This window comes from Echinops telfairi, unplaced genomic scaffold (genome assembly GCF_000313985.2).
Source record: "Echinops telfairi isolate 266 unplaced genomic scaffold, ASM31398v2 ScPeMD7_5;HRSCAF=22, whole genome shotgun sequence".
In the NCBI taxonomy this organism is placed as follows: Eukaryota; Metazoa; Chordata; class Mammalia; order Afrosoricida; family Tenrecidae; genus Echinops; species Echinops telfairi.
In genome coordinates, this window is record NW_022103901.1 from 28,121,065 (window position 1) to 28,137,681 (window position 16,617).

Sequence of the window (16,617 nt, forward strand, 5' to 3'; positions counted from 1 at the left end):
GGTCCGTCTAGGGACTGCAGTACCTTACACCCACACACCTGCCAGGGAGCGAGCGGCCAGGGCTACTACAGCTGCGTCTGCCCTCACTTCCATTCTGAGTGACGACATGGGACTCTGACGGCCTCCTGAGAGGCTGGAGGGGTGTGGTGGCCACTGTCCCCAGGACAGCGGCGAGCGCCAGAACTTTCCCTGTGAACTGATGACCTCTGGGGACCCAGCTGTAGAGCAGGAGGACAACCTGGGGGGCTAGCCCTACTCTGCTGAGGCACGGGGCACCAAGCCAGGCAGATGAGCCACAGGAGCAGGGGAGCTGGTAGGAAGCTCGAGGAGGCCACTGGGCCTTCAAGGCCCCCCCCCACCCCCCAACTGAGGGAAACGGGCAGGCTGACCCTACCTTCGTCCTCAGGGTCCTGTTCCTGCTCTGTGCTGGCGTAGGTGCCCAGGAACTCAGCGAAAGCCCCGTCGCGGGCCAGCAGCTCCTGGTAGGAGCCCATCTCTGAGACCTTGCCTCCACTCATGACGATGATGACATCCACCTGTGGCAGGTAGCTGATGCCGTGTGTGACCAGGATCCGCGTCTGTGGGCAAAGCGAAGGCCACATCGGCACCCGTGTGAGCAGCCCGCCCCAGCTTCGCGGCCCGAGGGTCTGCAGACAGAGCTTGGTCTGAAAGCAGCGGACGCAGGCATCCACATGGGAACACGCAGGGGTGTTCATTACTATTTCTAGGCAGCGGGGTGATGTGTAGTTGCTTTTTTAAAGATTCCTTTTTCCCTTTTAATAAAAGATGTTTGAAATCTTCTTCTGCATCTCCATGGTGTGAAACTCCATAGTGAGGGGACTGCTTTTGGAGTGGAACTCACGGTGCCCAGCCAGTGGCCCGGACAGCTATCGGAATCAAGGAAGACAAAAAACAGTGGCGTGTCCCCACCCGCCTCTCCAGGAGGCATGAAGCTATTCATTCCTAGGCCTCAGGCGCCTGGCCCTCAGCCCTGGCCTCCCTGGTCAGCCCTGGGAGCTCCCGGGAAGGGATGTCCTTCTGCCAGGCTGCCCCATGACTTAATCGGGAAGAGAGACACCTCTTGGCCAACTGGGTGCAGTCGGCGCAGAAGACTTACCCTATAAAGACAGGCGTGAGCAGGGTGCCTCAGGAAGGGCTCCAAGGTAAGCAAGCATCAGAAATTTGCTTTTAAAGGCCAGTTAAAAACAGGCTGGGGCAGCATGGATTCCCACAGGGAACACAGCCTGGCTTAACCAAAGAGGGAAAGAAACACACACGTGTACACACACACACACACACACACACACACACACACGTCACCCAGGCCCCATCGTAGGCCCCACTTCCAACAGTACCTTGTTTTTCAGCATCCCCTTGGGGCCCACCACATTTTCAAATATGTGCTTTCCCACGTGGGCGTCCACGGCCGAGAGAGGGTCATCCAAGAGGTAGACGTCGGCGTTGCAGTACACAGCCCGGGCCAGGCTCACACGCTGCTTCTGACCCCCAGACAGGTTCACGCCCTGGGGAGAGAGGGCCGACACCAGGGGAGGGTTTTCTAGAAAGCCCAAGAAGTGCAGCCAGGCCCCCCCAGGGTGGCCTGCTCAGAGGTCGTGGGGGCAAGGAGCCTGCTTCTGTCTCCTACTCATTCGGTTGGCGGCCATGCCCGTTCCAGTGAGAAGGCTGTCCCCCTCGTAGGTGGACATCTGGCCCCCTCCCCCTCTCCTAAAGAATGCTCCCCCCCCCCCACAGGCCCATCTGCAACCGGTCATGGGAACGGAGGGAGCAGGGCTAGGCAGCACGGGGTGTCCTTGCGCCTGGAGTCACCATGAGTTGGGGCCCCCTCCACAGTGGGGAACACCCACGCAGACTTCTTTCCCCCTTTGTCATGTGACTTTGTGGACAGAAAGGCACAGAGAAAGCATTTTTTTTAAAAAGGGACACGTGCATTCTGTGCTTTGAGTGTGTGTTTCTTCTGTCGCCCCGAGAGGAGCAGCCCTGCGGGGTCCTTGCTGCGCCCTCAGCCTGGGCCTCCACGGGAACTCATGGGGACCAAGCCAAAGCCAAAACTGCAGCCGGGAGCCCAGCCCAGCGGACACCCAGCTGAGCCCTGCCTGGGTCGGAAAGTCGACTCGGAAAACCCCGCACAGAAGAACAGTCCTGTTGTTGTAGGCCCCTGTGACTGTGGGTGTTTGCCACACACCAAGAGCCTACTGACTCCAGAGACCAGAGCGGAAGCCAACAGACCTTCTCGCCAATCTCCGTGCGGTCCCCGCTGGGCAGCATCTCCAGGTCTGGCAGGAGGGCACAGGCCTCAACCACAGCCTGGTAATACTGCTCCTGCATCTGGCGCCCAAAGAGGATGTTTTCCTGGAGGGAGTCATTCTGGATCCAGGCCTGCTGGGGGACGTAGGCCACCGAGCCCTGAGTGGTGGACAGAGACGGGGAGAGAGCAAGAGGAATCGATCAGGCGTGACGGCCACACCTCACCTGCCACGGGCATCCTCCCTCCCACACAAAGAGAGAAAGTGAGTCACGAAACAGAGCTGGGATGAGCGCCCATGCTGGCCAGCGGCTGTCTCTGTTCTCAAGGTTGAAAGGGCTGCCGCCGGCTCGGATGAGATCACGGTATATATTTAGGGATTCTTGACTGAGTGGCGGCAACGGTGGACAGAGCCCCTGCCTCCTCAGAGTGGAGGACCACGGCACGATGCACACAATGAAGCGATTCGGGCGGTGGCAGCTGCCAAGAGCTAAAGGGCTTTCAGAAGGAGGAGTGCCGGGAAGGAGACCTGGAGAAATGTCCCTGGAGGAAGCCCAGGCTGGGGCTGCTTCTGCATCCAAACAGCCGACTGCAAAGGAGGACTCCTTTCCGGTTCACACCAAGTGTCAAGAAGGGCACGAGGGCCATTTCTTTACTAGTGAAACGAACGAAAACACTGGGATTCAACTTTCAGAAAAAGACGTAAACAAGGGCGGACAGGGGGACTTGAGTGAGGCGGGCCAAGAGGGTGGGGAAGAGCATTCCAAGCCGAGGGATAGGAACCTGCAAAGGCCAGGAGGCGGGTATTTCTTGGGACATTCACGAAGCAGAAGTCTGTGGGAGGCCAGCACCGGGTGCAGGCAAGACAGCCAGGCCATGAGCTGGAGGTGGCAGGGGTGGGGCCAGCTTCTGGGGCGCTGGTGCTCACGGGACTGCGGGTTTTTATCAGGTAGGCCAGGAGGAGCCGTTGGCCTCTCAAGGATAGACTGTAAGCACCCTGACCCTTAATTTTAATTCTCAGATAAATAACTGTTAGGGATCATATGTTGTGCTTCCCCCAACCCCCACCCCCCACCCCCAATATGCTTTGGAATCCTGGAGACAGCCAATGGGTGGCACAAAGGTTTGTGTACAGGGACTGAGCTAAAAGCTGGCAGTTTAGACGTGGGTTCCATGGTGCCGTGGAATAAAAGCCTGGCTTTCGCCTACTTCTCTGAAGTTCACAGCCAAGGCAGACCTATGGAGCCGCTCTACTCTGTACCACCCGGATGACCTTACGTCTGTACCACGTCTCCTGCAGGAACTTTCTATCTGTGCACATAATCCAATTGGGAAGCAGGTTTCCTTTGGTACGAGAAAGAGGCTGTTTTTAACCGACCAGGGACAATCAGCTTTACGGAGTTTGGTTCCTAACTACGTTGTATGTGAGTCAGGTGTGGTTATCCAGGACCTCCTGCCTGTAGTTGGGAGAACGCTGTATCTTTAACACCCGATTAAGAATTTTTTAAAAATTCAATAAAGGATCGTAGAATTTAAACTGGCCCTTTAAACAAACAAACAAACAAACAAACAAACAAACAAACAACTCTTCTTTGAGAATATCCCAACAGCGTGGATTAAAAAGTGCCCGTCTCATGAGAGACCCACAGCAGACCCAGCCAGAGGAGGAGCCGAGAGAGGCGTCGAGGAAGAGGCCAAGAGACAGGCACACAGGGGGAGGCGAGGCCAGGGGGGCATGCCTGTGTAACTAAAGATCGAGCACCAGCCAGTGCACAAATGAAATCAACAAATACAAACCCCTTACTGCCTGGCCATCCTTTTTCCTTTAAATATATCTCTATCTCTCTATGTTTAAATTTCAGGTGAAGTTTTCATTTGCTTTGTTTCAGGTGAAGGTTTACCACAGCGCTGTGGGTTACCGTTCAACTTCTACACACGTTGGCTCCGTCTTTATCAGAGGGCGAGCATTCTAGCTCCATTCTAGATCTATCTGGCTTCCACGCACCGAGTTGCCCTGCCACCTTACACTCTCCTCCTTGTTGGAAAGTCCCTCGTGAGTAGCTGGCCCCACACAGGTGATCTTTGCCACAGGGGCACGGTACTCACAGTCCTTTTATCTTTAGAACCAATCTGTTTCTTAGCTGGAAGACGATCTCAGGGGTGAGTTGTCGTAGGGTCGGACCTGGCTCACGGGGACCCCCGGCCCCACCCACCCCCGATACAGAATAGACCTCGGCTTCACTGGCCTCTCTTGACTATTGTCTCCATGGAGGCCAGACACCGGGCCTTGCTTGTGCAGTGCTGTGAGAGTCACTGGCAGTTGGGCACAAACTGCACCATCCAGAGATCTGTGACGTGAGGATGTGCCATCAATGGAGGACACCCATCCCCCTACCTTCTACAATGATGGGGAGCGTAACAGAGGGAATGAGACAGAGACAGAGTGACTGGGAGAGAAGGACCCTGCTCTCCCGCCTCCGAGAGCACGGGGACTGGACGGCTGTGCAGAGGTGCTGCGGCAGCAGTCCTACCATACCCCCTTCTCCTCCCGCCGCCCCAAAGCCCACCGTACCTTGATGGCCACGTGCCCCTCCATCTTGTCCATCTCGGCCAACAGTGCTGAGAGCAGTGACGACTTCCCACAGCCCACTTGGCCCACCACGGCCACTAAGGCACCTTCCGGGACCGAGAAGGTGATGCTGAAAAGACACCAGACACCTGTCAGGCCGGCGCACATGGTCTGATCGAGCCGGATGACCAGAGGCCCCTGCCTGCTGGGACCTGGGTCTGGGGGCGGGGGAACCGAGTGGAGGCAGAGTGAAGGCAAGGTAAGCACCGTTCCTTTCTCCTACGGCAAAGCGGCAACGGTGACGTGCAGCACTTGTACCGAGCTCTGGAAGTCATTAGAGCGTTCCTAACCCAAAGGCGCTGTGTGGGAGGCAGCTGGCCAGCGTTAGTGAGCCCAGAGGTGGATCCCTGGGCTTGTGGGCAACATTTGTCCACTTGGGAGTCAGTCTTTTTATGCTGTGAGCTCCGAGCGGGCTCCAGAAGAGAGACCAGTGTCAGGATGGGGCCAAGACGTGGGAGGGTGGGGAGTCTACGTCGATGCTGAAGGTCGTCTTGGGGACAGGTTTCAGCAGAGCTGCTGGACTAAGAGGCTCGGTAGAAAGGCCTGGTGACCTGCTCTGGGAAAGGAGCCCATGAAAACGACACCAGTGGAGAAGTCTTCACGCTTGGGGGTGCGCAGTGAGTGGTGCAGCTCTGAGGGGAGTTGGACAGGCCCCGCAGCCAACAGGGCGCAGCTGTGAGGTCACCACACTAAGCAGGGAGCCCGCGTTCGGCTGCACAAGGGGACAGCAAGCGCTGAAGCCAACTGGAAGGGGACTGGATCACGGGGCCAGGAGGAACAGGGGAGCAGGGAGGTGGCCACTGCCACTGCCCAGGCAGAATGTGAGACATTTTCCAGACAAAGGAGAGGAATGCATTAGACAGGTGTGGCCAATAAAGGGGAGCGATGGCTCCGACCAGGAGGGCCTTTGAGACCAGGAGGATGGAGGGACGCTGTGGACACTCAAACCCACTGTCCTTTCAGCTGGTCCAACTCACAGGACCCCATAGGGCCAGGTAGAACAGCCCCGTGAGTTCCCTAAGGCTATAATCTCCAAGGAAACAAAAGGCCACATCGTCTCCAAGCGCTTAACCGCTTCACCACTAGGACTCCTTGGGCGTAGGCAGAGAGGTGGGTTATGCCTGTGGGGTAGTACACGGGAGTACAACAAAACTGTGGCAGGTGACATTTAAGCTAGACATAAGAAGGAACTTCCTACACATGCAACCCCATCATGGATTTTCAAGGGAGGTTTATACCAACTCTCTTTTTTAACGCCTATAGTTTTACCCTCTAGGCATTATATAGCACAGTGGTTCTCAACCTGTGGGTGGCGACCCCTTTGGGAGTCAACTCTTTCACAGGGGTCGCCCGATTTAACAGTAGCAAAATTATAGTTATGAAGTAGCAACAAAAATAATTTTATGGTTGGGGGGTGGGTCACCAAAACATGAGGAACTGTATGAAAGGGTCGCAGCATCAGGAAGGTGGAGAACCACTGATCTAGCAGGTACTTGCTTAGTGAGGCAGAGGGTAACCATGCCCCCCTCCACCACCAGAAGGTCTCTTTGGACTCATTTTGGGGACTCTGTCAAGGTCTAAAGAATGGCCGAGTAAAGGGGCTGTGTGCTTTTGGGTGGGCGGGGAGCCAGGGAAGGGTGAGCTGGGTGGGGGGCATTGACCCGAGTCGGGTCCTTCTTGGCAGGCTCCCAGCCTCAGGCCTGGCTGGCAGGTGTGCTCTGTCCCTGGTGGTAGGTTCTGGGAGGCACAGGTGACCCAGTGTCTGCTAGAGAGACGGCCACAGGTGCGCAGCTGTGGTGGTCACTGGCCACCAGCAGGGAGAAGCTGAGTTGGAGCCTCTGGAGTCTGTGTGTGACCTCTCTGTCACCAGCCATCAGAGGGAGCCCTCTGGGCCAGGCGCTCTCTTACCAACTCAAGCAGGAAGGACCAGCTGTATTTTCCAGGTGAGTGATCTGAGGCTCACCAAGGCAGCATGGGCCGTGCCGGTCCCAGAGGTGGCACCTGGCTGGGCTCAGAGGTGCCTGTGAGGGTGTGTGCGTGCATGCGCGGGGCCCAGCTTACCCGTTCAGCGTCGGGGGGTCGCTCCTGGACCAGGTGAAGGAGGCATTCTTCACCGTAATGCTGTCCGTCCCCCCACCTGGAAAGCACCAGAGTGTCAGGGGGAGGTGACAGGACAGGATGTCCAGCACCAGGAAGCGGAGGACGCTCTTCTCGTTCCTTATTCTAGTCAAGGGACTCAACAGTCGGCAGTAAGCAGGTGTGGTCACGGCAGTCAGTTTCGGGGAGGACCTGCGCTGGCCCCTCTGCCCGGAGAGCAGGTGGGGGTCTTTAACAGCAGACAGGAGACGCACAGGGCAGCTGCAGAGGCGGGTGGGCTCGCAGGGTGATTTGCTGCCGGGGACCCTACCGCCTGCCAGGGCAGGTCTGCTGGGGGCCTGAGCAGAAGCCACAATTACATAGCCCTCCCTTACATACAAAGCAGGACCCTCAGCCATTCCACACCTGGATCAGCCTGCCAGCTACTCCTGTCTCCTCTCTGGCCACCCTGCACCTGTCCCCGCACACCCCACTCTCTCTCCCTCTCACACACAGCTGGGCACAGACGATGAGGAAGCATGGTGTTAAGGCTCTTGGGGTGCGGGGTCATGTTTGACCACACGTTCGGGCTACAGGACCTCTGAGCCAGCAGCTGATTTTGCTTGCATTTCCTCTCCAATTCCCCCTAACATCACATCGCTCATTAAGTCCTCAGTCTATTAAAATGTCTCATCGAGACCAACTTCCAAAAAACCACTTGGAGAGAGGAAGAGGCTTTCCCCCTCCCCTTCTAAATTTGGCAAAGGAACAGACAAGTGCCCCACCCATTAGAGAGATTAAAACCACCAATAAACAAGCTGCCAACTGCTTCCCTCCTGTCGCTGGGGCCAGGGCAGAGGGCGGGGACTGGGAGGTCAGACACAGCTGCCCCGAAGAAGGTGTGGACCAACACCTCGGACAGACAGCACACCCTCGAGGGCAGGAAGGCACAGAGAGGCCCGGCACACAGGTCTGGGATCTCCCTCCTCCTGCTAGGAGCCCTGACCACCTCTGCAGCAACTTGCACCTCCCCCAGCACCTCAGATGTCAGCCACAGAGAAACGGGCCCGAGGGACATCATTGTCCTTCCTCCGCTCGCTGAGGGTCCTCGCTCAGCACTGCAGCCAGGGGCGTGAGGAGGAAGATTCGAGCATCCACTCACCCCAGGGCATGTGGCATCGCCTCAGAAGTCCCTTGGTGGCACAAACTGTTAAATACTTGACTAATAACTAAAAGGTTGGCAGTTCTAATCTCCTACCCAGAGGTGCCTTGGAAACGGGCCATCTGCTCCCCACAGGCTGCTTTAAAAACCCTAAGGAGGTATGTGGTGCTGTGGGTGAGGGGCTAGGTTGCTAACAGGCAGGTCAGTGGTTCCAACACCCCTAGGTGTCTGCTCCCATAAAAGATTCTCAGGCCTGTTCCTCGAAGCTCTTCAGCACCATGACTCCTGCTGCTCTGCCCTAGAATTCCCAGGATCCAAACGCACGGCATATCTCCGCAGCAGGGAAACTCTTCGTGGGAGGCCTCCATTTCAACGCTGATGGGCAGGCGTGGCAGGTCCACTGCAGCTGCTCCGGGCCTCTGTGAGGTGGCCGATGGCAAGGATCGGGAGCCGGGCAATCCTGGCTTGATCACCGTCACCGATCCAGAACATGCTTCAGATGCTGCAAGAGCTGTGAGTGCAGGGTCCCTGGATGGTCACCGGACCCGCGTGGAGCACGTGGGCACCACGGGGTGACTTGGGCACTCATGGGCGTGGCCACAGTGTGGTGGTGGGGTCCAGCAGGTATGACAGTCGGTCTGGGGGACACGGGTATGGACATGGAAGGTCCAGAGCATAGAGTGGCGGAAACCACAGGCATTAGGACACCTGGAATGAAGCCTGCACAGAGTTCGATACACAAGGAATGAAAATTCTTCCAAACCAGGACCGTCCTTCCAGATGGCTATATTTATCACAGATTTTTGAACCCTGCACGGAAGCATCTTTGTTTCGATGCATCAACTTCTATTTTTGAATCAAGCCCTGTGGCAGTTACATCATTTCCTGTCAGAGAAGGGGTGGAGTCTGGCCTGTCAATCAGATCCTAGCCAATGAGGCTTCCGTGTGGGCCTGGCCTTCTCCAGAGGATTCTAGGAACCCCTATCTTGCTCCCTGGAGCTTCTTCTTCCTGCTGACAAGCCACATGGAGCTATGCTGATGGGGCCAGGAGCTGGTGGAGCTACATGGAGACTCACGCCAGTGCTGAGATGCTTCTACAGCCACTGGATCCGTAAGACTTTCCATTCACTGGCCTGCGATCTTCCTGCACTCGGTGTCATTGCAAGGCTGCGTTAGTCTGAAGAGGAATTTATAGACTGGTATCTGATATATGAGGTAATATTGGACTTATGGACTTGAACTGGACTGGGCTGGGATGTTTTCTTAATATACAATTACCCTTTCATATAAATCTCTTATATATACATGAGCACTGGCTCTCAATCTTCCTAATGCCACCACCCTAACCCTCCAACCATAAAATGATTTTCGTTGTTACTTCATGACTGTCATTTTGCTACTGTTATGAATTGGGTGACCCCTGTGAAAGGGTCATTCGACCCCCAAAGGGGTCTTGACCCAAAGGTTGAAAACCACTGTCGATGAGTGTCTTGGATTTGTTTCTCTGGTCAACCCAGAATAACACAAGGTTCCAAGTAAGGTAGCTTGTTAAAGGCTTTTTAGTAAACTCCATATGCTTTTAAAAAACTCTTTTCTCCCAGTTAAAGACAAGTTCTGAGGCATGTGCAGAGACTGGGAACTTTTCTTTTCACCAGTGTTTCAGTTTGGGCACTCAAGATTATTCTGGTAAGAAATTTCAGCAAGGCTGGATTTTAGATTATTGAGTATCTAAGATCATTTTGAGGAGCCCTGGTAGCATCGTGGTTATGCCTTGGGCTGCTAACCTCCAGGTCAGCAGTTCAAAACCATCAGCGGCTCCATGGGAGAACGATGAGTCTTTCTACTCCCATAGAATGTGACAGTCTCGGAAACCCACAGGGGTAGGTCTACCCTGTGCTACAGGGTCCACATGAGTTGGAATCACCTTGATGCAGTGAGGTTAGCTTTGACTTAAAGATTATTTTGAAAGTTTTGCCCAATGTTTCGTTATCATGATTAGAGAGTCCCCACCCCAAACACTGCTCTTGGACACGCACTCCCAAAGCCACAGCACCCTACCGTCGGCCCCGCATCTCCCAGGCACCAGGCCCTGCTCACTGCTGATGCTGGTTCCTGACAGTCCTGCCTGAGCCCTGAAGCCAGGCTGTGTGGGTTCAGATCCCTGCGCAGCCACTCACGAGCTGGACCAAGGTCAAGGTTGCTGAACGCGTCTAGGCCTTCGTCTGCGTGGGGATAAATTGGTCCTCCTTTGGCCGTGGGCGGAGTCCATCAGGCCACACACAGAGAGGCCTCGGCACCGCCTGTTTTTAAAGGGCTTCGTGTGAACTACGCTATCCTCAATTTTCTAGGCTTAAAAAAAAAAGAAAGGGTTAACAGGATCATGTTGACATACAGTGAGTTGGGGTGATGAAGAAAAATCTGCCATAAAAACTTGACAGTGTTCCCCAGGTTTTCAACGAATGGGTCAGCTTTCCATGATAACCAATAGGAAGTAAGGAAATATAATTTCCTGTGCAGTCGAGTCAAACAGTTCGGTATTTTTTTTTTTTTTACATTTTATTAGGGGCTCATACAACTGTTATCGCAATCCATACACACATCAATTGTGTAAAGCGCATTTGTACATCATTCTCAAAACTTTTTCTCTCCACTTAAACCCCTTACATTAAGTCCTCATTTTCTCCTCCCTCCCCGCTCCCCCCTCCCTCATGAGCCCTTGATAGTTTATAAATTGGTATTTTGTCATATCTTGCCCTGTCCGACGTCTCCCTTCACCTACTTTTCGGTTGTCCGTCCCCCAGGGAGGTGGTCACATATAGTTCCTTGTAATCGGTTCCCTCTTTCCAACCCACTCTCCCTTTACCCTCCCTGTTTTGCCACTCACACCACTGGTCCTGTAGGGCTCATCCGCCCTGGATTCCCTGGATTTCCAGTTCCTATCTGTACCAGTGTACATCCTCTGGTCTAGCCAGACTTGCAAGGTCGAATTCGAGTCATGGTAGTGGGAGCGGGGAGGAAACATTTAGGAACTAGAGGAAAGTTGTATTTCTCATCGTTGTTACATCGCACCCTGACTGGCTCATCTCCTCCCCGAGACCCCTCTGCAAGGGGATCTCCAGTGGCCTACAAATGGGCTTTGGATCTCCACTCCGCACTCCCCCCATCATTCACTATGGTAAGATTTTTTGTTCTGATGATGCCTTACACCTGATCCCTTCGACACCTCGTGGTTGCATAGGCTGGTGTGCTTCTTCAGTTCGGTATTTTTAAACAGCTAAGAAAAAGCTACCGCTTTGACATCCGTGCCCCCACCCCCACCCCAAAGCTTGGTGTCTTTTCATCGTCCTGTGAAACTCTGTTATTAGCAGCCGTCCAGTCGGTTCTGACTCGCAGCCAGCCTCCCTCAGCACCACAGAACATTCCGGAATGCTGCCCCGCCCTGCGCCAACCTGGACACCATGACTACACTGCAGCCCATGTTGGCAGCCGTTACACCAACAACTCACGTGCCTCCTGATCACACATCTAAGGTAGGTGAGGCCGAGTCTCGCCACCTGGCTTCTGAGGAGCATCCTGCCTGTACTTCTTCTAGATTCCGTCCTTTCCCAGGTCGTCTAGTGGATATCTGTCACCAATGCCATCATTCTGAGGCCTGGATTCGTTGCTCTTCCTTCTCCGCGGCCCAGCCTTCACGTCCACCCAAGATCAGTTAAAGACCATGGTCAGCCACCCCTTCCTGCTCATGGGGACATGTTTGCCTTTGAACACTTTAAGGAGGCCCTCTCCAGCAGATCTGCCCAACCAAAGGGCATTCTTTCATGTCTTGACCGCCACTGCCACAGGAGCTGGTTGTGGATATCGACGAAACAAAGTCTCTGATAATTTCCGTCTTTTCTCCATACATCACGATGCTGATCATTGGTCCAATGGTGAGCGTTTTTGCTTGCTTTGTGATATATTGTCATCTATACATCAGTAAGTGCTTCAAGTCCTCCTCTTCCCGTTCAGCAAGCAAGGTTGTGTCATCGGCACCTCACAAGCGGTGTCTGAGCCTTCTCCAATCCTGACGCTGCGTTCTTCTTCAAATCCCTTGGGTTATTTATGTAGCACAAGACAGGGCGAGTATGGTCCCCGATGCAGCTCTGCCACACACTTTTCCTGCACTGAAACCACGCAGTACCCTCTTGTTCTGTCTGAGCAACTGCCTCACAGTCTGGATACGGGTCCCTTAGGACCACAATCCAGGGTTCTGGAATGCCAATTACTCACTCTATGAAACGTGATCGTTATGATCCCCCACCCACCTCCCCCCAGTGAAATGCCTTTGCATAGTCAATAAAGCAAGGAAATATATTTCCAGTACTCTCTTCTTTGAGCTAAGAGCCATCTGATATCCGAAATGACAGCCCTCATGCCATTTCTTCTTCGGAGTCTAGTTTAAGTTTCTGGCAGTTCTCTGTCAAACGTCCTGTGCCCACCGTCGTTTGATGATGTTCGTCCACGTTTCTCTTGCCTGTGATGTTAACGGTTTGATCATGTCTGCATTCTGTATTGGCAGCTCTCTTCGGGGTGGGCACAAGTACAGATCGCTCCCAGTTGGTTCGCCAGGTGGTTGCCCCCCAAATTTCCTGGCACAGTTGAGTTCGTGCCGCATCTGTTTGCTGGACTGTCTCAGGTGGCATCCCACCAATTCCTGGGTCCTTCTTTGTCCTGTTTGCCAGGAGCCCTGTTCTGCTCCGATGCCGCCAGTGCAGCTTGGAATCTATCCCAAGCCAACTTTCCACGGCACAAACACTTAACCCGAGGGGCAGCGGTCTAAAAACGTGCCATTTTCATAAAGTTTTGGCATATTGTGTTGCAGACCACTGAAATTTAAAAAATCTCACTGGATGCAAACTAAATACATGAGCACAATGTTTGGCACACAGGTCAATCCACTTCAGCGAGGCAGCCGTCTAAAGCTTGAAATACCGGCTTCATCCGTAAACTGGGCCTCTACTTGCTCTTAGCGTCTTACTCAGCCATCTTACTTGGGCCAGATTCCCAACTGTAAACTAGGACTGGGGAGGAGTTCCTGCCTTTGGAGACTTAGAGCCATGGCATGAGCTGAGCGTGAGTGGCCACTGCATTGAGTGCTATTTGTGAGTTAATATATAGAAGTTACTTGTGTTTATTAGCACATGGGGTGTCCAGAGGCTCACCTACAAACAAGATCCCTGCTCTGGGGATTCAACCGGAAAAGGGTAAATCAATAAGCTACCAAATTCCAAAGTGACTGGTAAAACTCACCTAACACCCCGTTCAAGGAGGGCATCCCTGCTACCCTCATTACCAGGTGAGAAAACGGAGGCTCTGAGTGCAGTGGCCGGTGCAAGCACGCACAGCCAGTGGGTGGTGGAGGCTGGTCAGACGCCAAGGCTTTCACGTGGCCGTCTTCTTGTCCAGGACAGATACAAGGTCGCCTCCCACGGGTGAGTTCACCCTCTTGGAATGAGTGACACAGAGAGAGGTCCCCCCCCACCACCCCCCTCTGCAGAGACCTTGCTCCCTGGGCCCTGCAGACGAGCCAGGAGCAGCCACGGCGGGAGGATGTGTCTAGACGTGGCAGGGCCCCCACACACGTACCGTCTTTGGCCGGCTTCCGCTCAATGCTGTCGGGCTCCAGCTCCTCGTGGGACAGGAAGACCCTCAGGCGTTTGAGGGAGACGCTTGCCTGCACAGAGAGCAATTACAGGCTGGAGTCAGTCTCAAAAGCACTTCGAAACAGCAACGTGCAGTTCCACCGACTAAGCAGAAGGGAGCTGGCATTTCAGGAGGGAACCCCCGGAAAGGGGAACCCCGTCCGCCTTCACTGCCAAAGACTCCGCTCTTGCTGCAAGACATGTATGTTTTTTAAAAATATAACACAAAACCCGGTTGAGGGTTCTTGCTAGCCTTCCTCGAAAAGTCCATAGGTGGAACGTCAATGCAGGAGGCAGCGCAGGACCTTGATTACAGAGAATGTGCGGGATTTACGAGGATAGCAAACTTGGCAATGATCCGGGGTGACGGCTTCCCCACAGGACTAATGGAATGGACAGCGCTGCGCTACACATCTGAAAAATGTTGAACTGGCAAGTGTGTTAGATGTTTTTACAACAACAACACAAAATACTAAGTTAAACAAGCTAAACAAACAAACACACAAACAGCCCCAAATAAGAGGGATAAGACTCCTAGCAGCCAAATGCAGTCAGCCCTGCTTCACACAGCCCACCTGTCAGAGCCTCCTGGAGACAAACTGAATTCCAGCACAGAGTGGCTGTTGTTTTAAAGAGCCCTGGTGGCACAGTGGTTATGAGTCGGGCTGTTACCCGAGGGACCGAGACGTCTGCAGTTCAAAGCCGCGGCCACTCCCCAGGAGGAAGACAAGGCTTTCTACTCCTATAAAGAGTTACAGTGTCAAGGGCTCAAGTAGAAAGAAAACGTTTTGGAAAGGAGGATGGCAGCATATGTGCAAGTGTGCTGGACACAACTGATGCGTGGATTGTTATCGGAGCTGGAAGAGCCCAGATAAAATGATTTACTTAAAAACACACACACAGAACGAGGTACAGCGAGGGTGTGGAGGTGGCAATGTGTGTGTGTGTGGGGGGGGCGCAGCGGTTAAGCACTTGGCTGCAAACCAACAGGTGAGTGGTTTGAACCCCCCAGCGGTCCCCCGGGAGACAGATGAGCCAGACTGACAGCTCTGGACACCCTCGGGTGGGGGGGGCAGGGTGCCCCCCAGGGTCCCTGTGAGTCAGAATGCACTCAACAGGAACGGGTTCGTTTGGGTATTCTTTTAAAAATTTTTGTGATGTCTGAGAACGGAACAATGATGTCAGAAGAAACACACGTGGAAAGTACTGACAGGGACGTGTCAGGTGGTCTGGGATTCGCTTTAAAAGTTCTTGAGCAAGGAAAAGAGGGAGGGAACCGCGAAAGGGCTCCTCTCTCACTGCCGCGAGTCAAATACAACTCCCAGCAACCGACCACAGGACAGAAAGAACTGGCCCGACAGGTTTCCGAGATGGCAAATATTAATAGAAGGTAGAGTCTCCTCTTTCTCCCGAGGAGTGGCTGGTGGTTTTGAACTGCTGACCTTGTGATTAGTAGCCCGATGGTAACCCACTATGCCGCCACAGCTGCAGTGAAAGTGTTAGATGGAGCAAAGTGCAGTACATGCTGTCAGTACTGAATCAGTGGCACTGGCTTGGGGGCATGGGCGGGGGGGTCACTACTCTATTCTCTCTACTTTGGTGCACATTGGGGAAGTTCTCACAATAAAGAGTTTTCCTTTGGGATAAAGCCAACACACAGGAGACTCAGCAAGGATGCTTCATCTACAGGCCTGAGACTGGAGTTTTACAAAGTGGAAGCGTCTCACATGCCAAAGAATGTGAGAGATCCTTGCGGCAGGAAAGTGGTTGGGCCAACCCAAACGGCACAAAGGCTCACCGAGCAGACAATGTCTTCTCTGCGTACTGTTTAGAGATGCTAGGGGGTCTAATAAGGAGCCCTGGTGACACAGTGGTTCAGGGCTCAGTTGCTAACTGAAAGGTTCATGGTTCAAACCCACCAGCCGCCGCATGGGGGAAAGATGAGGAGGCAGCTGGCTTCGGTGGGATTTATGGACTTGGGAACCCTGTGGGGACGGGGAAGCTCACCGCTGTCCTATCCGGCAGCTGTTTCAAGCTGGGACCAACTTGAAAGCAGGCAGTTTGTGTATTTGGTGTAAGGGTCTACGAGTCCTTCTCAGCAAAACCAACGAGCTGCCGCCAAGTCCATCCCAGCTCACGGCCACCCGTGTGTCAAAGCGATAGGCTTTTCGAGACTGTGAGCCTTCAGGAGAACCACCACCATGCCTGTTTCCCAATGTACCTCTGTGTGGACTTGAACCCCCACGCCCCTGGCTTGGTTACTCATAAAGCGCTTAACCATGTGTGCCACCGAGGGACACCAGACAGGGTTTTTTCCAATGATGGGTCACTACTAGTAGATGGTGAAGCCCATTCGCTAAGGCAAGTGGTACGTTTTTATATAGTAAATAGGATAGTGCAGCCTAGGATAGGAGAGACCAGGGCAGGCAAGGCAGGGTGGAACGGGGCAGAATGCAAGATGAAACTGCAGAATGACTTTCAGAGCAGGGGTGGGGTGGGGGGTGGGAGCCTGGTTTCAGTATACATACGCAAGCACGAGGTTCCCTGCCAAGAAGTAAAATGTGCTTCCTACTTTGGGCATAATCCCAAAAGCACGAAAGCCCATTTCCTGGGAAGAGGTGAATGGAGAGCGAGGAGCACCTATTAGCGGTAATGAGAGGCTGGAGGTGGCGGGGGCCCGGGGCCTCCATGGACATGATGGGCCCGTCAGGAAGTGAACAGCGGTCAAGACTGTAGCATGAGAATGCAATCATGATGTCACTGGTGTGTGTGTGTGTGTGTGTGTGTGTGTGTGTGTGTGTGTGTG

At 54.0% G+C, this 16,617-nt stretch overlaps 1 protein-coding gene across 1 annotated transcript in view; it reads right to left on the reverse strand.

Annotated features, from left to right (window-relative positions):
• The window catches only part of ABCC1 (ATP binding cassette subfamily C member 1), a 123,232-nt gene that overhangs the window by 28,217 nt on the left and 78,398 nt on the right, over positions 1 to 16,617 (reverse strand). Inside the window, exons 14-19 of the mRNA XM_004706096.2 lie at positions 13,756 to 13,843; positions 6,954 to 7,029; positions 4,836 to 4,962; positions 2,248 to 2,424; positions 1,356 to 1,523; positions 395 to 578 (exon numbers count right to left, since the gene is read on the reverse strand). Coding sequence (XP_004706153.1) covers positions 395 to 578; positions 1,356 to 1,523; positions 2,248 to 2,424; positions 4,836 to 4,962; positions 6,954 to 7,029; positions 13,756 to 13,843 — 820 coding nt within the window. The remainder of the gene's footprint in view (positions 1 to 394; positions 579 to 1,355; positions 1,524 to 2,247; positions 2,425 to 4,835; positions 4,963 to 6,953; positions 7,030 to 13,755; positions 13,844 to 16,617) is intronic.